Below are 24,252 nucleotides of genomic sequence, written 5' to 3' on the forward strand. Positions count from 1 at the left end.
TCTTTTTGGGGTGCCGCAGCCCCGGTTTTCGGGTGCTCTGAGCTCATTTTGGGCGACGTCCCCCTGACCCCATTCCTGGGCCCCCCCCCGGCCCCTTTTTTGGGTGCCCTGAGCCGTTTTTGGTGCTCTCAGCCCCTTTTTGGGCCCCCCCCAGCCCGTTTCCGGGCCCCCCCAGCCCAGTTTTTGGGTGCCCCGAGCCCCTTTTTGCCCCCCCTTGAGCCCGTTTCTGGGCCCCCCCAGCCCATTTTTTGCTCCCCCCAAGCCTCTTTTTTGGCCCCCCCAGCCCATTTTTGCCCCCCCCAGCCCATTTTTGGACCCCCCAGCCTGTTTTTGGCCCCCCGAGCCTGTTTCTGGGCCCCCCCCAGCCCCTTTTTGGCCCCCCCCCAGCCCCGTTTCCGGGCTCCCGGAGGCCGTTTTTTCCTCCTTTTTTTTGAGGGGGGGGTCTTTTTTTTCCCCTTTTTTTTTGGGGGGGGGGTCGGGACACCCACGCGGCTCCCACCCCGGGGCGCACGGGGGGGGGGGGGCGGGGGCGGCGCTGAGGCGGGGGGGGGGCCCCCCGCTCCCATGGGGGCCCGGGGCCGCTGAGGGGGGCGCATGGGGGGCCCCGGGGCGCTGGGGCTGGCGCTGCTGGCGCTGGGGGTGCTGGCGGCCCCGGGGCGCCCGGCGCGCGTCTCCTCCAGCCTCTCCACCACCCACCACGTCCACCACTTCCACAGCCGCCACGGCACCGTGCCCATCGCCATCAACCGCACGCCCTTCCTCACCCGCGGCGCCCACGGTGAGTCCCCCCCCCCCCCCGGCCTTCGGCCTCCTCTTCCTCGCGGGGAGACCCCCCGGCCCGGCCCGGCCTTCCTCCTCCTCCTCCTCCTCCTCCTCGCGGGGGACCCCCAGACCTGGCCTTCCTCCTCCTCTTCCTCGTGGGGACCCCCCCAGACCCGGCCTTCATCCTCCTCTTCCTCATGGGGACCCCCCCAGACCTGGCCTTCCTCCCCCTGTTCCTCACAGGGACCCCCAGACCTGGCCTTCCTCCTCCTCTTCCTCATGGGGACCCCCCCAGACCTGGCCTTCCTCCTCCTCTTCCTCATGGGGACCCCCCCAGACCTGGCCTTCCTCCTCCTCTTCCTCATGGGGACCCCCCCAGACCTGGCCTTCCTCCTCCTCTTCCTCATGGGGACACCCCCAGACCTGGCCTTCCTCCTCTCTTCCTCATGGGGACCCCCCCAGACCTGGCCTTCCTCCTCCTCTTCCTCATGGGGACACCCCCAGACCTGGCCTTCCTCCTCCTCTTCCTCATGGGGACCCCCCCAGACCTGGCCTTCCTCCTCCTCTTCCTTGCGGGGACCCCAGACCTGGCTTCATCCTCCTCTTCTTCCTCGTGGGGAGACCCCCAGACCCGGCCTTCCTCCTCCTCCTCCTCTTCCTCGCGGGGACACCCCCAGACCCTGCCATCATCATCATCCTTGCGGGGAGCCCCAGGTCCGGCCTTCCTCCTCCTCCTCTTCCTCACCGGGACCCCCAGACCCAGCCTTCCTCCTCCTCTTCTTCCTCCTGGGGACACCCCCAGACCTGGCCTTCCTCCTCCTCTTCCTCACAGGGACCCCCCCCAGACTTGGCCTTCCTCCTCCTCTTCCTCACCAGGACCCCCAGACCTGGCCTTCATCCTCCTCTTCCTCGTGGGGACACCCCCAGACCCAGCCTTCCTCCTCCTCTTCCTCGCAGGGACCCCCCCAGACCTGGCCTTCCTCCTCCTCTTCCTTGCGGGGACCCCCAGACCCTGCCATCATCATCATCCTCGCAGGGAGACCCAGGTCTGGCCTTCCTCCTCCTCCTCTTCCTTGCGGGGAGCCCCAGACCTGGCCTTCCTCTTCCTCCTCTTCCTCATGGGGACCCCCAGACCTGGCCTTCATCCTCCTCTTCCTCACCGGGACCCCCAGACCCTGCCATCATCATCATCCTCGGGGGGACCCCCCCCAGACCCAGCCTTCCTCCTCCTCTTCCTTGTGGGGACCCCCAGACCTGGCCTTCATCCTCATGGGGACACCCAGACCCTGCCATCATCATCATCCTCATGGAGACCCCCAGGTCCTGCCCTCATCCTCATCGTCCTCACGGGGACCCCCCCAGACCCGGCCTTCCTCCTCCTCCTCCTCCTCTTCCTCGTGGGGACCCCCCCAGACCTGGTCTTCCTCTCCTCTTCCTCACAGGGAGCCCCAGAACCAGCCTTCATCCTTATGGGGACCCCTAGGCCCTGCCTTCATCCTCATCATCCTCGCAGGGAACCCTGGGCCCGGCCTTCCTCCTCCTCTTGCATACGGGGACCCCCAGACCTGGCCTTCATCCTTATAGGAACCCCCAGACCGTGCCTTCATCATCATCTTCCTCACAGGGAGCCCCAGATCTGGCCTTCCTCCCCATGGGGACCCCCAAGCACTGCCTTCATCCTCCTCTTCCTCATGGGGAGCCCAAGACCTGGCCTTCAGCCTCCTCCTCCTCTTCCTCCTCACAGAGACCCCCCCCCCCCCAGGCCCTGCCTTCATCATCATCATCATCCTCACGAGGACACCCACAGACCTGGCCTTCGTCCTCGCGGGACCCCCAGGCCCTGCCTTCATCCTCCTCATCCTCACAGGGACCCCCAGACCCTGCCTTCATCCTCCTCCTCATGGGGATCCCTGGCCCCCTTCATCCTCCTCCTCCTCCTCCTCACAGGGACCCCCCCCAGACCCGACCTTCCTCCTCATGGGGACCCCCCAGACCTGGCCTTCATCCTCCTCCTCCTTATGGGGATCTCCAGACGCTGCCTTTCATCATCCTCCTCCTCGCGGAAACCCCCAGGCCCTGCCTTCATCCTCCTCCTTCTCATGGGGTCCCCCAGACCTGGCCTTCAGCCTCCTCCTCCTCTTCCTCCTCACAGGGACCCCCCCCAACCCTGTCTTCATCCTTGTGGGGATCCCCAGACCCTGTCTTCATCCTCCTCCTCCTCACAGGGACCCCCAAACCTGGCCGCCTTCCTCCTCCTCCTCCTCCTCATGGGCCCCCTCAGGGATCGCAGCCTTCCTCCTCCCTCCTCTTCCTTCCTGACCCCTCCTCCAGGGAACCCCGAGAGCCCCAGAAGCCCCCGGCCTTCCTCCCTCCTCCTCCTCCTCCTCCTCTCAGAGCCCCTCCCCGGCCCCCCCGCCCTGCTCTCCCCCATCCGCCCTCTTCCTCCTCCTCCTCCTCCTCCTCCCCCCCCCCCCGTCTCCCCTCTCCTTCCTCCCTCCCAGGGGTTTCCCTCCCCTCCCGGCCCCCGGCATCATCCCCGTCCTCGCGCGTGAGCCCCCGTGCGCCTGCACCAGCCCCGTCCTCGTGCACGAGCCCCCGCGCACGGCCCCGTCCTCGTGCATGAGCCCTTGTGCACCTGCACCAGCCCCGTCCTCGTGCACCAGCCCCCGGCCCTGTGCACCAGCCCCCGCGCACGGCCCCGTCCTCGTGCATGAGCCCCCGTGCGCCTGCACCAGCCCCCGGCCCTGTGCACCAGCCCCCGTCCTCGTGCACCAGCCCCCGCGCACGGCCCCGTCCTCGTGCATGAGCCCTTGTGCACCTGCACCAGCCCCGTCCTTGTGCACCAGCCCCGTCCTTGTGCACCAGCCCCCGCACACGGCCCCGTCCTCATGCAGCATCCCCGTGCGCCTGCACCAGCCCCCGTGCACAGCCCCGTCCTCGTGCACCAGCCCCGTGCGCCTGCACCAGCCCCTGCCCCTGTGCAGCAACCCCCGGGCATTGCACCAGCCCTCGGCCCCCGTGCATGAGCCCCTGTGCATTGCACCAGCCCCCGTGCGCCAGCCCCCGTCCCTGTGCAGCATCCCCGTGCGCGGCCCCCTCCTTGTGCATGAGCCCCCGTCCCTGTGCATGAGCCCCCGTGCACCTGCACCAGCCCCCGTGCATGGCCCTGTTCCCATGCACCAGCCCCTGTGCATCGCACCAGCACCTGGGCATTGCACCATCCCCGTGCACCAGCCCTGGCCCCGCGCACCAGCCCCCGTCTCCGTGCACCATCCCCGTGCATTGCACTAGCCCCCGGGCATTGCACCAGCCCTATGTGCCAGCCCCCGTCCCTGTGCACCTGCACCAGCCCCCGTGCACGGCCCTGTCCCCGTGCATGAGCCCCCGTCCCCATGCACCAGCCCCCGGGCATTGCACCAGCCCCATGTGCCAGCCCCTTGTCCTCGTGCACCAGCCCCCGTGCACGGCCCCGTCCTTGTGCATGAGCCCCCCGTCCCCGTGCACCTGCACCAGCCCCTGTGCACAGCCCCGTCCCCATGCACCGGCCCCCGGGCATCGCACCATCCCTATGCACCAGCCCCCGTCTCCGTGCACCATCCCCGTGCACCAGCCCCCGTGCATGGCCCTGTCCCCACGCACCAGCCCCCGTCTCCGTGCACCATCCCCGGGCATCGCACCAGCCCCCGGGCATTGCACCAGCCCTATGCACCAGCCCCCGTCTCCGTGCACAGCCCCGTCCTTGTGCACCAGCCCCCCGTCCCTGTGCACGAGCCCCCAGGCATTGCACCAGCCCCCGTGCACGGCCCCGTCCCCACGCACCAGCCCCCGTCCCCGTGCACCTGCACTGTCTGTGCACCATCCCCGTGCACCTGCACCGTCCCCGTGCGCACCGTCCCCGTGCGCAGCCCTGTCCCCATCCCCGTGCATGGTCCCTGTGCACCATCTCTGTCCCCGTCCCCGCGCACCAGTGACGGGTTTGGGGGGGTCGGCACCGTCCCCGTGCGCGGCCCCGGCCCCTCCTCAGCGTCCGTGCTGGGTTTGGGGAGCTTGGGACGGATTTGTGGGGGTCTGCGCTGGATTGGGGGGGGGGGTTGCTGGATTTAGGGACTTTGCGATAGATTGGCGGAGTTTGTGCTGGATTTGGGCGTTTGCACCGGATTCGGGGAGTTTCGGGTGGATTTGGGTGGTTTGTGCTGCATTTGGGGGGTTTGTGAGAGGTTGGAGGAGTTTGTGCTGGATTTGGGGCGTTTCGGGTGGATTTGGGGCCGGTGCTGGCCCTCATCTCCCCCCCCCTTCTTGCCCTTGGAGCCGCCGCGTCGCTGCAGGGGAGGGCGCACACGCGTGTGAGAGCGTGCACACGTGTGTCAGGGGCGTGCACACCCATCTGTGCGCATGCACATGCATGTGAGAGCATGCACACACGTGTCAGGGGCGTGTATGCCCATCTGTGCGTGTGCACACGCGGTGTGCAAGTGTGCACACGTTTCGGGGTGTGCATGCCTGTCTGTGCGCATGCACACGCGTGTCCCCACGTGCGTGCCCACGCAGGCCCTTGCACACGCGTGCTGGGGCATGTGCGCACACGGGGCTTTGCACACACGTGTGTGCACGCCCAGGCGCTGAGCGCAAGCGTGCGGGTCTGTGCGTGCACGGGGGGCCCTGCGCGCTCTGCGCGTCGCACGCGTGTCACACGTGTGCACGTGTGTCCGTCCGCCCTCGTGCGCCCCGGCGGCCCTCGCACGGGGACACGTGGGCGCCGGTGCAGCCCTCGTGCGAAGCCGCCGTGCGAAGAGCCGGCGCAGCGGGGGGGGGGGGGGGGGGGGGGGGGGGCGGCTGCACCCAGCCTCGGCGCTGACCTACATTGCAGCGCGGGGGAGGGGCTGCGCCCGGATGCCTGGGCCCCCCCCGCCCCTCCCCCAGAGACAGCAGGGGGCCCGGGTGTCCCTTGGGGGGGGGGGGAGTGGGGGACACCCGGACGCCTGGGCCCCCTGCCCCCCTTCCCACCCTGGACACCTGGGTCTCATCCTACCTGGCTGCCTGGGCCCCTCCCGGACGCCTGGGCCCCTCCCAGACCCCCTGGGTCCCTCCCAGATGATGGGGTCCCACGTTGCCTGGGTACTGGGGTCCCTCCCGGACGCCTGGGCCCCTCCCGGCTGCTGGGGATCCTTACACGGCCCGGACGCCTGGGCCCCTCCTGGCTGCTGGGGATCCCGCACGTCCCGGACACCTGGGCCCCTCCCAGATGGGGTCCCGCGTGTCCCGGACACCTGGGCCCCTCCCAGCTGCTGGGGATCCCGCACGGCCCGGACACCTGGGCCCCTCCCAGATGGAGTCTTGCGTGTCCCGAACACCTGGGCCCTTCCCAGATGGGGTCCCGGACACCTGGGCCCCTCCAGGCACCGGGGGTCCTTCACGTCCCGGACACCTGGGCCCCTCCCGGGTGCTGGGGTTCCCGCACATCCCGGACACCTGGGCCCCTCCCAGATGGGGTCCTTCACGTCCCGGACACCTGGGCCCCTCCCGGGTGCTGGGGTTCCCACACATCCCGGACACCTGGGCCCCTCCCCGATGGGGTCCCGCGTGTCCCGGACGCCAGGGCCCCTTCTGGGTGCCGAGGGGGGGTCCCGCGCTGCCCGGACGCCGGGGCCCCCCCCTGAGAGCCGTCTCCCCGCAGCGGGCACCACGTACATCTTCGGCAAGGGGGGGGCGCTCATCACCTACACGTGGCCCCCCAACGACCGGCCGAGCACCCGCGCCGACCGCCTGGCGCTGGGCTTCAGCACGCAGCAGCGCGACGCCGTGCTCGTGCGCGTGGAGAGCGCCTCCGGCCTCGGCGACTTCCTGCAGCTGCACATCGTAAGCGCCCGCCCGGACGCCTGGGCCCCTTGCGGGGGGGACGGGGGGTGCCCCGGACACCTGGGCCCCTTGGGGAAGGGAGGAGGGGGGTGCCCCGGACACCTGGGCCCCTTGGGGAAGGGAGGAGGGGGGGTGCCCTGGACACCTGGGCCCCTGGAGGAGGGTGGGGGTGGCAGGGGTGGCCCCGGACACCTGGGCCCACCGGGAAGGATGTGGGGTGGAGAAGGGGGTGACTGGGTCCCCTGGGGGGGAGGGGGGTGGCCCCGGACACCTGGGTCCCCTGGGGGGGAGGGGGGTGGATTGGGAGCCTCCGGACACCTGGATCCCCTGGGAAAGGTGGTGAGGTGCCTGGACGCCTGGGTCCTCTGTGGGGCGCCCGGACGCCTGGGCCCCCCTGGGAAGGGTGTGGGGCGGATTGGGGGGGGGTGGTGCCCGGATGCCTGGGTCCCTGGCAGGTGATGTAGGGGGGGGATTGGGAGCCCCCGGACGCCTGGGTCCCCTGGGAGGGTATGGGGTGCCCGGATGCCTGGGTGCTCTGTGGGGCACCCGGACACCTGGGCCCCTGGGAAGGGTGTGGGGCGCCCGGACGCCTGGGTCCCCCCCGTCCCCCCCGGGGGCCGGCGCAGCTGAGCCGGTGATTCAGCTGCTTCCGCCCCCCCCCCCCCCCCGTCAGCACCAGCCTCCGGCTCCAGCCGCCCCCGGACGCCTGGGCCCCTGGAGCGGGGGTGCCCGGACACCTGGGTCCCTGCGAGAAGTGGGGGGGGGTGGCAGGGCCCACCCGGACGCCTGGGCCCCCCCCTCCCCCCCCCGGTGTGTGGGACGCATCCGCCAAAGCGGCTCTGCCACCACCCACCCTCCCCCTCCCGCCCGGATTAATTTTGGTGCCGCGACGGGGGGGGGGGGGGGGGGGGGTCGTTATTTCGGTCGCGATTAATGCGATTCTCCCTGGGAAACGTCGCTCTGGTGCGGCAGGGGGAGGGGGGGGGTCCCCGTGGGGAGAGGGCCCAGGCGTCCGGGAGCCCCCGCTCCGCCCCATGACCCCCAGGGACCCCGGCGTCCGGGTGATGCTGGTGCCTGGGGGCCCAGGCGTCCGGGGCGGGGGCCCAGGCGTCCGGGGGGGGGGGTGTTCCGCACGGCTGACGCTGGCCCGCAGGCGCAGGGGGCCGTGGGGAAGGGGCCCAGGCGTCCGGGGGGGGGTGGTGTTCCGCACGGCTGACGCTGGCCCCGCAGGCGCAGGGGGCCGTGGGGGGGGGCCCAGGCGTCCGGGGGGGGGGGGGGCGTTTTCGGCACGGCTGACGCTGGCCCCGCAGGCGCAGGGGGCCGTGGGGGGGGGCCCAGGCGTCCGGGGGGGGGGGCGTTTTCGGCGCGGCTGACGCTGGCCCCGCAGGCGCAGGGGGCCGTGGGGAAGGGGCCCAGGCGTCCGGGGGGGGGGGGGCGTTTTCGGCGCGGCTGACGCTGGCCCCGCAGGCGCAGGGGGCCGTGGGGGGGGGGCCCAGGCGTCCGGGGGGGGGGGGGGCGTTTTCGGCACGGCTGACGCTGGCCCCGCAGGCGCAGGGGGCCGTGGGGGGGGGGCCCAGGCGTCCGGGGGGGGGGGGTGTTCCGCACGGCTGACGCTGGCCCCGCAGGCGCAGGGGGCCGTGGGGGGGGGGCCCAGGCGTCCGGGGGGGGCCCAGGGCGTCCGGGGGGGGGGGGTGTTCCGCACGGCTGACGCTGGCCCCGCAGGCGCAGGGGGCCGTGGGGGGGGGCCCAGGCGTCCGGGGGGGGGGGCGTTTTCGGCGCGGCTGACGCTGGGCCCCGCAGGCGCAGGGGGCCGTGGGGGGGGGCCCAGGCGTCCGGGGGGGGGGGGGGGCGTTTTCGGCGCGGCTGACGCTGGCCCCGCAGGCGCAGGGGGCCGTGGGGGGGGGCCCAGGCGTCCGGGGCGGGGGGCCCAGGCGTCCGGGGGGGCGGGGGGGCGTTTTCGGCGCGGGCTGACGCTGGCCCCGCAGGCGCAGGGGGCCGTGGGGGGGGGGCCCAGGCGTCCGGGGGGGCGGGGGGCGTTTTCGGCACGGCTGACGCTGGCCCCGCAGGCGCAGGGGGCCGTGGGGGGGGGGGCCCAGGCGTCCGGGGGGGGCCCAGGCGTCCGGGGGGGGGGTGTTCCGCACGGCTGACGCTGGCCCCGCAGGCGCAGGGGGGCCGTGGGGGTGCTCTTCAACGTGGGCACCGAGGACATCGCGCTGGAGGAGCGGGGGGCGGCCGTGAGCGACGGGCGCTTCCACGTCGTCCGCTTCACCCGCAGCGGCGGCAACGCCACCCTCCAGGTGGACGGGGGCCCCCTGCACGAGCGCTACCCCGCAGGTAGGCGCCCCCCCCCCCGCGGCTCCTATAGCGCCCCCCATGGGCTCCCTATAGCTCCCTAGGGCTCCTATAGCGCCCCAGAGGCTCCCTGCAGCCCCCGCGGCTCCTATAGCACCCCCCATGGGCTCCCTATAGCTCCCTATGGCTCCTATAGCGCCCTCTATAGGCTCCCTATAGCTCCCGATGGCTCCTATAGCGCCCTCTATAGGCTCCCTATAGCTCCCTATGGCTCCTATAGCACCCCAGAGGCTCCCTATAGCACCCCAGAGGCTCCCTATAGCTCCCTATGGCTCCTATAGCACCCTCTATAGGCTCCCTATAGCTCCCTATAGCTCCCTATGGCTCCTATAGCACCCCAGAGGCTCCCTATAGGCTCCCTAGGCTCCTATAGCACCCTCTATAGGCTCCCTATAGCTCCCTATGGCTCCTATAGCGCCCTCTATAGGCTCCCTATAGCTCCCTAGGGCTCCTATAGTGCCCCAGAGGCTCCCTATAGCTCCCTATGGCTCCTATAGTGCCCCCTGTAGCGCCCCCCATAGGCACCCTATAGACTCCCTGCATCCCCTATGGCTCCTATAGCACCCTAGAGCCCCCCATAGGCTCCCTATAGCTCCCTAGGGCTCCTATAGTGCCCTCTATAGGCTCCCTATAGCTCCCTAGGGCTCCTATAGCACCCCCCCATAGGCTCCCTGCAGCCCCTGGGGCTCCTGTAGCACCCTAGAGGCACCCTAGAGCCCTCCGTGGGCACCCTATAGCTCCCTAGGGCTCCTATAGCACCCCCCCCATAGGCACCCTATAGGCTCCCTGCATCCCCTATGGCTCCTATAGCACCCTAGAGCCCCCCCCTCCATAGGCACCCTGTAGCTCCCTATGGCTCCTGTAGCACCCTATAGGCACCTTATAGTCTCTATGGCTCCTAAAGCGCCATATAGCTCCCCCCATAGGCACCCTATAGCTTCCTACAGCCCCTGTGGCTCCTATAGCCCCCCCCATAAGTGCCTATAGCTGCCTAAAGCCCCTATGGTTCCTATAGCCCCCCCCATAGGTGCTTATAGCTACCTAGAGCCCCTATGGTTCCTATAGCCCCCCCCACAGGTGCCCTATAGCCCTGCCACAGCCCCTATGGATCCAGAGCCTTCCCATAGGTGCCCTATAGCCCCCCCCAGGTGCCCTATAGCCCCCCCAGGTACCCTATAGCCCCCTGGCCCTATGGTTCCTATAGCCCCCCATAGGCACCCTATAGGCCCCCGCAGCCCCTATTGCGCCCTATGGACCGCGGCAGCCCCTATAGCCCCCCCCCCGGAGCCCTATAGCCCCCGTGGCCCCGGGGGGTCCCGGCCCCGGCGCTCGTCCCCGCTCTAATTAGCGGCCGCGGCCCTAACGAGGGCCCCTCCCCCCCCCGCCCCCCCCGCAGGCAGGGTCAGGCCGGGGGCCCAGGCGTCCGGGCGGCCCCTAACGCCCCCCTAACGCCCCCCTCCCCCCCCCCGGGGAACCTAAACGCCGCATAAACCCCCCGAAACGCGGGCACGGCAAGGACACGGCAAGGACACGCCACGGTCACGCCATGGCCATGGCTCGGTCACGGCACAGTCACGGCTCGGACACGGCACGGACATGGCAAGGTCCTGCCGGGAACACGCCACGCTCGTGCCGTGATCGTGCCGTGCCTTGCCAGGGTCACGCCGTGGTCACGCCGTGTCACGCCAGGGTCACGCATGTGGGTGCGTGGCGTGCGTCTCCTCACCCCCCCATCACGCCGTGGTTACGCCTGGCCCCGCGTGTCTCCTCGCCCCGGTCACGCGTGCGGATGCGCGACGCGTGTCCGTCTCCTCTCCCGCGGCCCCTCTGCGGTCACGCCATGGTCACGTGTGACGCGTGTCCGTCTCCTCGCCCCCATCACGCCGTGGTCACACGTGACGCGTGTCTCCTCCTCTGTGGTCATGCCGCAGTCACGCGTGACGTGTGTCTCCTCTCCCGTGGCCACGCATGACACGCATCTCCTCTCCCGTGGCCCCGGCGCGTGATGCGCGTCTCCTCTCCCGCGGTCACACATGACACATGTCTCCTCTCCCTTGGTCACGCGTGACGCGCGTCTCCTCTCCCTTGGTCACACGTGACGCGTGTCTCCTCTCCCATGCTCCCGCCGCGGTCCCGCCATGCTCCTGTGCGACGCGTGTCTCCTCACCCCATCACGCCATGGTCACGCTCTGGCCCTGCGTGACGCGTGTCTCCTCTCCCTTGGTCACACGTGACGCGTGTCTCCTCTCCCACGGCCCTGCCGCGTGACACGTGTCTCCTCTTCCACGGCCCCGGTGCATGACACGTGTCTCCTCTCCCACGTGACGCGTGTCTCCTCTCCCTTGGTCACACGTGACACATGTCTCCTCTCCCGTGGTCACGCCATGGTCATGCCACGGCCACGCCATGGCCCTGCGTGACGCGTCTCCTCTCCCTTGGTCACATGTGACACGTGTCTCCTCTCCCGCGGCCCCACGTGACACGTGTCTCCTCTCCCGTGGTCACGCCATGGCCCCGCGTGACGCGTGTCTCCTCTCCCTTGGTCACATGTGACACGTGTCTCCTCTCCCGCGGCCCCACGTGACACGTGTCTCCTCTCCCGTGGTCACGCCATGGCCCCGCGTGACGCATGTCTCCTCTCCCTTGGTCACATGTGACACGTGTCTCCTCTCCCGCGGCCCCACGTGACACGTGTCTCCTCTCCCGTGGTCACGCCATGGCCCCGCGTGACGCGTGTCTCCTCTCCCTTGGTCACACGTGACACGTGTCTCCTCTCCCTTGGTCACACGTGACACGTGTCTCCTCTCCCGCGGCCCCATGTGACACGTCTCCTCTCCCGTGGTCACACGTGACGCGTGTCTCCTCTCCCACGGCCCCATGTGACACGTCTCCTCTCCCTTGGTCACACGTGACACGTGTCTCCTCTCCCGCGGCCCCATGTGACACGTCTCCTCTCCCGTGGTCACACGTGACGCGTGTCTCCTCTCCCACGGCCCCGCGTGACGCGTGTCTCCTCTCCCTTGGTCACACGTGATATGTGTCTCCTCTCCCGCGCTCCCGCGTGACGCGTGTCTCCTCTCCCTTGGTCACACGTGACGCGTGTCTCCTCTCCCACGGCCCTGCCGCGTGACACGTGTCTCCTCTTCCACGGCCCCGGTGCATGACACGTGTCTCCTCTCCCACGTGACGCGTGTCTCCTCTCCCGTGGTCACACGTGACACGTGTCTCCTCTCCCGCGGTCATGCCACGGTCGCGCCATGGCCCCACATGATGCATGTCTCCCTTCCCTTGCTCCCGTGTGACGCATGTGTCCTCTCCCGCGGTCACGCCACGGCCCCGGCGTGTGACGCATGTCTCCTTTCCCACGGCCCTGCGTGACATGCGTCTCCTCTCCCTTGGTCACGCGTGACGCGTGTCTCCTCTCCTGTGGTCACACGTGACACATGTCTCCTCTCCCGTGGTCACGCCATGGTCATGCCACAGCCACGCCATGGCCCTGCGTGACGCGTCTCCTCTCCCTTGGTCACATGTGACGCGTGTCTCCTCTCCTGCGGCCCCACGTGACGCGTGTCTCCTCTCCCTTGGTCACACGTGACACGTGTCTCCTCTCCCGCGGCCCCATGTGACACGTCTCCTCTCCCTTGGTCCCGTGTGACGCGTGTCTCCTCTCCCGCGTGACACGTGTCTTCTCTGCCGCGGTCACGCATGACGCGTGTCTCCTCTCCCTTGGTCACGCGTGACGCGTGTCTCCTCTCCCGTGGTCCCGCGTGACGCGTGTCTCCTCTCCCGCGGTCCCGCGTGACGCGTGTCTCCTCTCCCGTGGTCCCACGTGACGCGTGTCTCCTCTCCCGTGGTCACGCCACGGTCCCGCGTGACGCGTGTCTCCTCTCCCGCGGTCCCGCGTGACGCGTGTCTCCTCTCCCGTGGTCCCGCGTGACGCGTGTCTCCTCTCCCGCGGTCCCGCGTGACGCGTGTCTCCTCTCCCGTGGTCACGCGTGTCTCCTCTCCCGCGTGACGCGTGTCTCCTCTCCCGCGCTCCCGCGTGACGCGTGTCTCCTCTCCAAGGCAGCGCGGATAGCGAGCGGCTGGCGATTGCCCGGCAGCGCATCCCCTACCGGCTCGGCCGGGTGGTCGATGAGTGGCTGCTCGACAAAGGTAACCGGGATCCCCCGGATCCCCCGCCTGGAGCCCCCGGCGCCCCCGCCTCCCCCCGGCGCCCCCGGCAACGGGATCCCCCGGATCCCTTGGGATCCCCCTGGGAGCAGGGATCCCCCCCCGGGGAAACTGGGATCCCCCTGGGGTAACCGGGATCCCTCCCAGGGCAACCGGGATCCCCCTGGGGTAACCAGGACCCCCTTGGGGGCAACTGGGATCCCCCCTGGGGCAACTGGAATCCCCCCCTGGGGTAACCAGGATCCCTCCCAGAGCAACTGGGATCCCCCTGGGGTAACCAGGACCCCCTTGGGGGCAACTGGGATCCCCACTGGGTAACTGGGATCCCCCCTGGGGTAACCAGGACCCCCTTGGGGGCAACTAGGATCCTCCCAGGGCAACTGGGATCCCCCCTGGGGCAACTGGGTTCCCCCCAGGGCAACTGGGATCCCCCTGGGGTAACCAGGACCCCCTTGGGAGCAACTGGGATCCCCCCAGGGCAACTGGGATCCCCCCTGGGGTAACCGGGACCCCCTTGGGGGCAATTGGGATCCCCCCTGGGGTAACCGGGACCCCCCCCGGGGCAATTGGGATCCTCCCAGGGTAACTGAGATCCCCCCCGGGGCAACTGGGATCCTCCCCAGGGTAACTGGGATCCCCCTGGGGTAACCAGGATCCCCTTGGGAACAACTGGGATCCCCCCAGGGGTAACAGGGATCCCCCCGGGGGAACCGGGATCCCCCCTTTGGGGTGACTGGGACCCCCCCCCCCCCTGCGGGCACCCAGCTGCCCCGGGGGCCCAGGCGTCCGGGGGGCCCAGGCGTCCGGGGGGCGCCGCCCCCCCCCCCCGCAGCCCCCCCGATCCCCCGCGTCTAACCCGCGTCTAAACCCGCTAACCCCCCCCCCCCCCCCCGCCGCCGCCTCGTTAAAGGGACCCCGCGACCTTAACGGCCCCCTAAACCGCGCTTAACCCTTTGAGTGCCGCCGCGGGCCTAAAATTCGCATAAACGCTGCTAATAACCCGCCGCTAACGAGCACTAACAACGAGCACTAACTAACGAGCACTAACTAACGAGCGCCGCCCTGCTCCGATCCGCTCCGATCCGATCCGATCCGATCCGCTCGCTCCTCCTTGGGCGCCCGGCGCCGCTGAGCACCCGCGAGCTCGTGGCACGGGGCTGCCGCGGTGCTGGGAGCGCACGGGGGGGGCGAGCGCACGGGGGTGAGTGTGCACGAGGGTCGTGTGTGCACGAGGGGTGAGTGTGCACGAGAGTCGTGTGTGCACAAGGGTGACGTGTGCACGAGAGTCGTGTGTGCACAAGGGTGACGTGTGCACGAGGGTCGTGTGTGCACAGGGATCACGTGTGCATGAGTTGTGTGTGCATGAGGATCACGTGTGCACGAGGGGTGAGTGTGCACGAGTCGTGTGTGCATGAGGATCACGTGTGCATGAGAGTCGTGTGTGCATGAGAGTCATGGGTGCACGAGAGTCGTGGGTGCACGATGGGTGTGAGTGCACAAGGATCACGTGTGCACGAGAGTCGTGTGTGCATGAGGATCACGTGTGCACGGAGGTGAGTGCACGAGAGTTGTGTGTGCATGAGAGTCGTGTGTGCACGAGGATCACGTGCACGAGAGTCGTGCGTGCACGAGGATCACGTGTGCACAAGGGCTGTGAGTGCACAAGGATCACGTGTGCATGAGAGTCGTGTGTGAACAAGAGTCGTGGGTGCACGACAGGTGTGAGTGCACAGGGCTGCATGTGCAGGGGATCTCGTGTGCACGAGGGCCGTGTGGGCACGAGGATCATGCGTGCACGAGGGCCATGAGTGCACGACGGGGACGTGTTTGAGGGCTGTGTGTGCACGAGAGCCGCGTGTGCATGAGGGCTGCGAGCGCGCACAAGCGCATGTGCACGAGGGCCACGAGTGCACCAGGGCTGTGTGCGCATGAGAGTTGTGCGTGCGCACAAGGGTTGTGCGTGTGCACGGGGGGTGACGTGCACGAGGGCTGTGTGTGCACCAGGGTTGTGAGCACACAAGAGCTGTGTGTGCACGAGGGTCATGACTGCGCAAGGCGAGTGTGCATGAGGGTTGTGTGAGCGCACCAGGGCTGTGTGTGCACAAGAATCGTGTGTGCATGAGGGTGACGTGTGCATGAGGGTTGTGTGTGTGTGTGTGTGTGCACGAGGGCCGTGTGTGCACGAGGGTTGTGTGTGCACGAGGGTGACGTGTGGTCGTGCGAGGAGCGTGCGAGGGCGCCGTGCACGCCTGCCCCCCCCCCTTGGCACCACCCCGTGCCACGAGCTCGCCCGGCCTCAGCCGGCCCCGCGCACCAGCGCCGGCCTCGCACGGGACCGGAGCGACCGGGGGGTCGCGCGCACAAACCAAACCAGCGTCGCTAAACAGGCACTAACGAGGCCACGTTCGTTTGCCCCACCACCACCACCACCCCCCGCCGCTAACGAGGCCCGGCCCCCCCCACCCCCCCCCTGCCGGCCCGAACGAACCAAAACCGGCCGAACCGAGCCCGAAAGCCCAGTGCAACTCAGAGGGTTAAAAGGTCTCTGGGACGGAGCCGCGTTGGGTCCCTTTAACGTGCGCCCCGCGGCGCCCGCGCGGGGACACGGGGGGGGGGGGGGACACGGGGGGGGGGACACGGGGGGGGGATGTGGGGGGGGCACGGGCTGCACGCGGCGGCGGGGGGTGGGGGGGGGACCCTCGTGCGAGAGGCGCACGGGAGGCGCGCGAGGCCCCCACGCAATGCGCGCCGGGACGTTGCCCGTGCGACGGGTGCATGCGAGGCCCCCGCGCAGGGCGCACGGGGACCCTCGTGTGATGCACGCCAGGGCCCTCGTGCGACGGGTGCATGCGAGGTCCCCAGTCACACGGGGACCCTTGTGTGATGCACAGCAGGACCCTCGTGCGATGCACACCAGGACCCTTGGGTGACGGGTGCACACCGGGACCCTTGTGCGACGCACACCAGGGCCTTTGTGCGACGGGTGCACGCGAGGCCCCTCTTCGACGCGCGCTGGGACCCTCGCACACTGGGTGCATGCAAAGCCCCCGTTCACGCTGGGACCCTCGTGCGATGCACGCCAGGGCCCTTGGGTGACGGGTGCACACGGGGCCCCTTGTGCGATGCACACCAGGGCCTTCGCGTGATGGGTGCACACCAGGACCCTCATGCGATGCACACGGGGACCCTCGTGTGACGGGTGCATGCAGAGCCCTGTTCACACTGGGACCCTTGTGCGACGCACACCAGGGCCCTTGGGTGACGGGTGCACGCGAGGCCCCTCTTTGACACGTGCCGGGACCCTCAAGTGCCAGGTGCATGCAAAGCCCCCATTCGTGCTGGGACCCTCGTGCAATGCACACCAGGGCCTTCGTGCGATGGGTGCACACGGGGCCCCTCGTGCGATGCACATGGGGACCCTTGTGTGATGCACACCAGAGCCCTTGGGTGACGGGTGCACACCGGGACCCTCGTGCGATGCACACGGGGCCCCTCGTGCAACGCACGCCAGGACCCTCGCGCGATGGGTGCATGCAAAGCCCCCGTTCACACCGGGACCCTCGCGCGATGCACGCCAGGACCCTCGTGCGATGCACGCCAGGACCCTCGTGTGATGGGTGCATGCAAAGCCCCCGTTCACACCGGGACCCTCGCGCGATGCACGCCAGGACCCTCGCGCGCCGGGTGCACGCCGGACCCCCCCCCCCCTCGCGCGCCCCCCCCCCGGTGCGAGGCGGCCGCGGTGCGAGCCCCCCGCCGCCGTGCGCTCTCCCCGCAGGCCGGCAGCTGACCATCTTCAACAGCCAGGCGGCCGTGCGGGTGGGGGGCCGCGACCGGGGCCGCCCCTTCCAGGGGCAGCTCTCGGGCCTCTACTACAACGGGCTCAAGGTGCTGGCGCTGGCGGCCGAGGGGCACCCGCGCGTGCGCCTCGAGGGCGACCTGCGCCTCGTGGGCGAGCCGCCGCCCCCCCCCGCCGCGCCGCCGGGGGCCACCGCCGCCCCCCCGGACATGGCCACCACCATCATGGAGACCACCACCACCATGGCCACCACCACCACCCGCCGCGGGCGCTCCCCCACCCTGCGCGACACCGTGGCCCAGGTGCGCCCCGACGCGCCGACGGCGGGGGCGAGGGGGGGCGAAGGGGGGCGGGACGCCTGGGCCCCTGCTTGGGGGGGGGGCAGGATGCCTGGGCCCCTCTGGGGGGGGGGTGAGGGGGGCGGGACACCTCGGTCCCTCGGGGTGGGGACAAGGGGGGGGCAGGACGCCTGGGCCCCTTGGGGGGGGATGAGGGGGGCAGGACGCCTGGGCCCCTGCTGGGGAGGGGGACAAGGGGGGCAGGATGACTGGGCCCCTCCTGGGGGACCAGGGGGGACACCTGGGCCCCTGCTGGGGGGGGGGGCAGGATGCCTGGGCCCTTCTGGGGGGGGGACGGGGGGGTGGGACACCTGGGCCCCTGCTGGGGGGGGGCAGGATGCCTGGGCCCCTCTGGGGGGGGTGAGGGGGGCGGGACACCTCGGTCCCTCGGGGTGGGGACAAGGGGGGGGCAGGACGCCTGGGCCCCTTGGGGGGGGGATGAGGGGGGCAGGACGCCTGGGTCCCTCTGGGGGGGGGGATGAGGGGGGTTGGGACGCCTGGGCCCCTTGTGGGGGTGGGACAAGGGGCGCAGGATGCCTGGGCCCCTCCTGGGGGACCAGGGGGGGCACCTGGGCCCCTCTGGGGGGGGGGAACAGGGAGGCAGGACACTTGGGCCCCTGTTTTGGGGTGGGGGGGGGCAGGACACCTGGGACCCTCTGGGGGATGGGGGGGGGCAGGATGCCTGGGCCCCTGTTTTGGGGGGCATCTAGGTCCCTTGGGGAGGGGGACAGGACACCTGGGCCCCTTGGGGGGGGCATGTGGGTTCCTTTGGGGGGGGGGGGCAGGATGCCTGGGCCCCTGAGGGGGTGGGGCAGGACACCTGCGTCCTTTCTGGGGGGGGGCATTTGGGTCCCTTGGGGGGGGGGGAGGACACCTGGGTCCCTTTGGGGGTGAGGCAGGATGCCTGGGCCCATTGTGGGGGGGGGGGGGAATGGTGGGGGGGGCCCCGGACACCTGGGCCCACAGAGAGGGGGAACAGGGGCACCCGGACGCCTGGGCCCCCTGGGGGGGGACAGGGGGGAGCCGAGGCGCGCGGGGGCCGGGAGGGGCCCCGGTGTCCGGGCTGAGGCGCTGCCCCCCCCCCCCCCCAGAACACGGACGATCTCCTGGTGGCGTCGGCCGAGTGCCCCAGCGACGACGAGGACCTGGAGGAGTGCGAGCCCGGCACAGGTGGGTGCTCGTGCGCGGGGGCCGCCGGGGCCGCCGGGGGCTGCTGGGGCCGGGGCGGCGCCTCGCACGCCCCTCGCACGCCCCTCGCACGCCCGGTACGCGGGGGGGCCGTGCGCTGCGGCGCCGCCTCCTCGTGTGCGTCCCGTGCAACGCGGCCGCCCCGTGCGACATGGCCGCCCCGTGTGACATGGCCGCCCCGCACAATATGGCCGCCCCATGTGACATGGCCGCCCCATGCAACATGGCCACCCCGTGTGACATGGCCACCCTGTGCGACATGGCCGCCCCGCACAATATGGCCGCCCCGTGCAACATGGCCGCCCCGTGCGACATGGCCACCCCGCACAATATGGCCGCCCCGTGCAACATGGCCGCCCCGTGCAACACGGCTGCCCTGCACAATATGGCCGCCCCATGCGACATGGCTGCCCTATACAATATGGCCGCCCCGTGCGACATGGCCGCCCCGCACAATATGGCCGCCCCGTGCAACATGGCCGCCCTATACAATATGGCCGCCCCGTGCAACATGGCCGCCCCGCACAATATGGCCGCCCCGTGCAACATGGCCGCCCCGCACAATATGGCCGCCCCGTGCGACATGGCCGCCCCGTGCAACACGGCTGCCCTGCACAATATGGCCGCCCTGTGCGACATGGCCGCCCCAGGCACGCCGGCCCTCTTGCACACACGTAAGCGCACACACACACACGCAAGTTTTTTGTGGGGCAGCACGAGCACCCGCCCGCCCCACACACGCGTGTGTACATCCGCCCCGCACACGCATGTGAACGCTCGCCCCGCACACGCGTGTGCACACCCGCCCGCCCCCATGCACACGCGTGTGCGCGCCCGCCCCCGTGCACACGCCGCCAGGGCCCCGTGCGAGGGACCCCCCCCCGGCCCACCCCACCCCGGTGTGCGGCCGCCTCGCACGCCCCAGCCCTGCCCACAGACGGACGGATGGACGGACAGACGGACGGACGGAGCCCCCCCCCCCCCCACCCCAGGAGGGGAGGGCCCAGGCGTCCGGGGGCCCAGGCGTCCGGGAAGGGGCGCCCGCTCTCCCCTTTCCAGCGCCTCCGTCCCCCCCCCCCCTTGTCGTGCGAGGCGAAACCCTCGTGCGAAGCTGTCGCACGCTCGCCCCCCTCCCCCCCCCCCCCCCCCCCCCCTTCCCGGGAGCCCGACGCCTGGGCCCTGTCCCAGGAGCCCGGACGCCTGGGCCCCCCTCGCCCAGCAGACGCCCAGGCCAGGGCGGCAGGCCGGGACGGAACGCAAGGGCGAGCGGCTGGGACGGCTGGCCGGGACGGACAGACAGAGACGGCGGACAGACGGACGGACAGAGGGACGGATGGATGGACGGAGCAGGGGTGGCGGACGGATGGAGCCGCGTGCGGACAGACGGACGGACGGAGGGACCGGTGCAGGGACGGGTGCAGGGAGGGAGGGAGGGATGGATGGATGGATGGAAGTGGGATGGTTGCAAGGACAGACGGACGCACGGACGCACACACGGACGCACACATGCGTGCAGGGTTGCAGGGACAGACGGACGCACGGATGGATGGATGGATGCATGGGAGGACGGCCGTGCGGACAGACAGATGGCCGGACAACTGGATGCACGGATGGATGGTTGGATCAATGGAGGGACCAATGGAGAGATGTAGGGTAGCGATGGATGGAGGAATGGATGGATGGATGGAGGGACCGATGGAGGGAAAGATGGATGGATGGATGGTTGGATTGATGGAGGGATGGATGGAAGAATGGATGGTTGGATCAATGGAGGGACGGATGGAGGGATGGATGGTTGGATTGATGGTTGGATTGATGGAGGAATGGAGGGATGGATGGTTGGATTGATGGAGGGATGGATGGATGGAAGGGGGAATGGTTGGATCGACGGAGAGACCGATGGAGGGATGGATGGTTGGATTGATGAAGGAATGGATGGATGGAGGGATGGATGTTTGGATCGACAGAGAGACCGATGGAGAGATGGATGGTTGGATTGATGGAGGGATGGATGGATGGAGGGGGGAATGGTTGGATCGACGGAGAGACCGATGGAGGGATGGATAGTTGGATTGATGAAGGGACCGATGGGAGTGATGGAGGCATAGATGGATGTGGGAATAGATGGATGGACGATTGATCAATGGAGGGACGGATGGATGGGCAGATGGTTGCAGGGATGGCTGGACGGATGGCTGGACGGAGAGCTAGATGGAGGAATGGACGGATGGAGGAGCAGATGGACGCACAGATGGAGGGATGGATGGACAGAGGCATAGATGGATGTGCAGACGGGCACATGGAGATGACAGGTACTTGCCCGGACAGATTGACGTGTGCGGGGTTGCGTGCTGGACGCACGGACGCGTGGTTGCCCGGACGGACGGATGGACAGGTGCCGGGTTGCACACGGGCAGCTGCGTGCAGGCGTGAGCCGGGCTGCACAGGCGGTTGCGTGTGGCCGGATGGACAGACGGTTGGACGCATGGTTGTGCGCGCAGGGCGTGGACGAACGGACGGTTGCATGCGTGGTTGCACGCACAAAGTGTGGATGTGCAGACGGACGGATGGACGGACGGACAGCGGCGTGCGGGCTCGGCGCACGCTCACACGGACGGAGGGGTGCCCGGCCGGTCGCACGCACGGGTGGGCAGGGACGCAGGGATGCGCGGTGGCGAGGACGGCTGCACGGACGCGTGGCCGTGTGGACAGTGGCGTGCGGGGATGCAGGGACGGAGGGGTGCACGGATGGATGGATGCACGGATGGATGCAGGGACGGTTGCGCGGCCGCACGGCTGCGAGGACGGTCGCCCTGGCGCATGGCCGGGCGGCCGCACGGCAGGTTGCGCACACGGGCGCACGGATGGACGGCCGCCTGCAGGCTGCGTGCGTGGACGGACAGGTGGTTGCAAGGACAGATGCATGGATGGACAGCCGCCTGCGGGGCTGCACGGATGCACAGATGGATGGTTGCATGGATGGATGATTGCGTGGATGGACGGATGGTTGCAGGGATGGTTGAATGGATGGATAGATGATTGGATGGATGGATGAATGGTTGCAGGGATGGATGATTGCGTGGGTGGATGGATGGATGTTTGCGGGGATGGTTGCATGGATGGATGATTGTGTGGATGGACGGATGATTGCATGGATGGATGGATGGTTGCATGGATGGACGATTGCAGGAATGGATAGATGGATGGTTGTATGAATGGATGATTATGTGGATGGATGGATGAATGGATGATTGTGTGGATGGATAGATGGATGATTGCGTGGATGGATGGATGGGTGGTTGCGTGGATGGTTGCGTGGATGGTTGTAGGGATGGATGATTGTGTGGATGGACGGATGGTTGCAGGAATGGTTGAATGGATGGATAGATGATTGCATGCATGCATGGATAGCTGCGTGGATGGATGGATGGTTGCAGAGATAGATAGATGATTGCCTGGATGGATAAACGGATGGATGATTGCATGGATGGAGAGATAATTGGATGGATGGATGGATGGATGGTTGCATGAATGGATGATTGCATGGATGGATGAATGAATGATTGCGTGGATAGATGGATGGTTGCATGGATGGATAGACGGCTGGTTGCAGGGATGGTTGTACAGATGCCTGCGTGCAGGGTTGCACAAAGAGACGGTTGCCCGGATGGTTGCCCAGACGGATGGTTGCCCAGTTGGTTACCTGGATGGCTGCCCAGATGGCTGCGGGAATGGTTGCCCGAATGGACGGTTGCCCAGATGGATGGATGGATGGTTGCCCGGACGGACGGCTGCGTGCAGGCCTGCACAGACAGACGGTGCCGGACAGACGCCCGGACGCAGACACTCAGCGGCGGCGGCGGCTGGAGCAGTGCCGGGGGGGGCCGCCCAGCCTGGTTTGGCCCGGCCCGGCCCGGCCCGGCCGCGGCCTTCCCCACTCCCTCCTCCTCCTCCCCGTCTGGGCCGGGAACCTTCTTACCGAGTCTCTCTCTTTTTTTCTTTTTTTTTTGTTTTGTTCCGTTTCTCTTCTTTTTTTTTCTATATTCTTTTATGCTTTTTTGTTTCTTATTCTTCCTTCCTGCAATTTCTTTCCCTCCACGCTAAAATCACCCGGCCCCATTCCTCGATGTAAGTTGACGGCAGCGCCGCGGTTTGCTCTTAAAAAAAATAATAATAGCGCTAACGGTTAGAGCGGCTCGCCGCCCTCGGCGGGGTCCGGGGGGGGCGGGGGCGGGCGGGGGGGGCGGCGGGGGGCGGCGGGCGGGGGGTGTCCCCCGCAGCGGGGGGGGCACGGCGGGGGGCCGGCCGCTGACGCCGCGTCCGTGTGTCTGTCTCTCCCCCCCCCCCCCCCCCCGCAGGCGGCGAGCTGGTGCTGCCGGCGTCGCCGGCGGCCCCCCCCCCGCCCCCCCCCGGCCTGCGGCCCCGACTGCGAGGAGCCTCCGGCCGCCTCGGGCTTCGCCTCGGGCGAAGCGGCCGACTCCAGCCTGCCGCCGGCTGACGACGAGGACTTCGCCGCCGCCGCCGCCGCCGCGTCCCCGTCCCCGCCGCCGGCCCCCACCCGCCACCCCCCCGCCGCCGCCGCCGCCGCCGCCTCGTCCCCCCCCAGCGTCACCCTGCCCGGGGGGCCGGTGCCGGCGGGTGAGCGGCACCCGCGGGAGGGCGGCCCCGGGCGGCCGCCGCCGCCGCCGCCGCCGCGACCCTCGGTGACGCCGCCGCGTGTCCCCACAGCGGAGCCGGGGGGGGGCCGCCCCCCGCCACCGCCGCCGCCGCCGCCGGGCGCCGTGGAGGTGGTGCGCGAGGCCGGCAGCACCACGGGCATGGTGGTGGGCATCGTGGCCGCCGCCGCCCTCTGCATCCTCATCCTCCTCTACGCCATGTACAAGTACCGCAACAGGGACGAAGGCTCCTACGGCGCCGAGGCGGCCGCCGCCGCCGCCGCCGCCGCCGCTGCTGCCCGGGGAGGGGGGTCCCGCAGCGCCGCCATCACCGCCGCCGCCGCCGCCGGCGGCACGGGGGGGTCCGGCAAGGAGAAGCCACCTGGCCCCGCCAAGGCGCCTGCCAAGGGAAAGAAAAACAAGGACAAGGAGTATTACGTGTGAGCGCCCCCAAAACGAGCGATGCGGGGTGTCCCCCCCCCCCAAAAAAAAACAAAAAAAAAGGAGCGACGCGGGGTCCCCTCCCTGGACCGACGACGTGGGGCGTCCCCCCCTGTCCCCGAGACGAAGACCGACGTGGGGCGCGTGTGTCCCCCTCCCCCCCCTTCCCCGGACCGACCGACGTGGAGGGTTCCCCCCCCCCCCCGAAACGGCGCCCAACGACGCGCAGCCCCCTCTTCGCAAAATGGCGCCCGACGACGCGGGGTCTCCTCTGCAAAATGGCGACCGCTGTGGGGTTTCCCCTCCGCGAAATGGAGACCGACGACGTGGAGGGTTCCCCCCCCAAGACAAAGACCGACGTGGGGCGTTCCCCCCCCCTCCAAAAAACGACGACGGACGCGGGGTGTTGCCCTCGCAAAATGGCGCCTGACGACGCGGGGTCTTCTCCACAAAATGGTGCCCGACACAGAGGATCCCCCTACGAAATGGCGCCCAGCGTGGGGTTCCCCCCTCTGCAAAATGGAGACCGACGACATGGAGGGGGCCCCCCCCCCCGGCCCCCAGACTGACGACGCGGAGGGAACCCCCAAAACGACGCCCGGCGGGGGGGTGTCGCCCTCACAAAATGGCGCCCAGTGACGCGGGGTCTCCACAAAATGGCGCCCAACGTGGAGGGTCCCCCCCTCCT

General features: G+C 69.5%; 1 protein-coding gene across 1 annotated transcript in view; it reads left to right on the forward strand.

Annotated features, from left to right (window-relative positions):
- The window catches only part of LOC136995060 (neurexin-2-like), a 63,392-nt gene extending 39,811 nt beyond the window's left edge, over positions 1 to 23,581 (forward strand). Inside the window, 8 exon segments of the mRNA XM_067314760.1 lie at positions 6,437 to 6,618; positions 7,772 to 7,800; positions 8,780 to 8,952; positions 13,036 to 13,125; positions 16,922 to 17,244; positions 18,372 to 18,450; positions 22,110 to 22,162; positions 22,827 to 23,581. Coding sequence (XP_067170861.1) covers positions 6,437 to 6,618; positions 7,772 to 7,800; positions 8,780 to 8,952; positions 13,036 to 13,125; positions 16,922 to 17,244; positions 18,372 to 18,450; positions 22,110 to 22,162; positions 22,827 to 23,567 — 1,670 coding nt within the window. The 3' untranslated portion in view covers positions 23,568 to 23,581.
- The last annotated feature ends 671 nt before the right edge of the window (positions 23,582 to 24,252 follow it).

The sequence above is a fragment of the Apteryx mantelli genome, chromosome 37 (genome assembly GCF_036417845.1).
Source record: "Apteryx mantelli isolate bAptMan1 chromosome 37, bAptMan1.hap1, whole genome shotgun sequence".
In the NCBI taxonomy this organism is placed as follows: Eukaryota; Metazoa; Chordata; class Aves; order Apterygiformes; family Apterygidae; genus Apteryx; species Apteryx mantelli.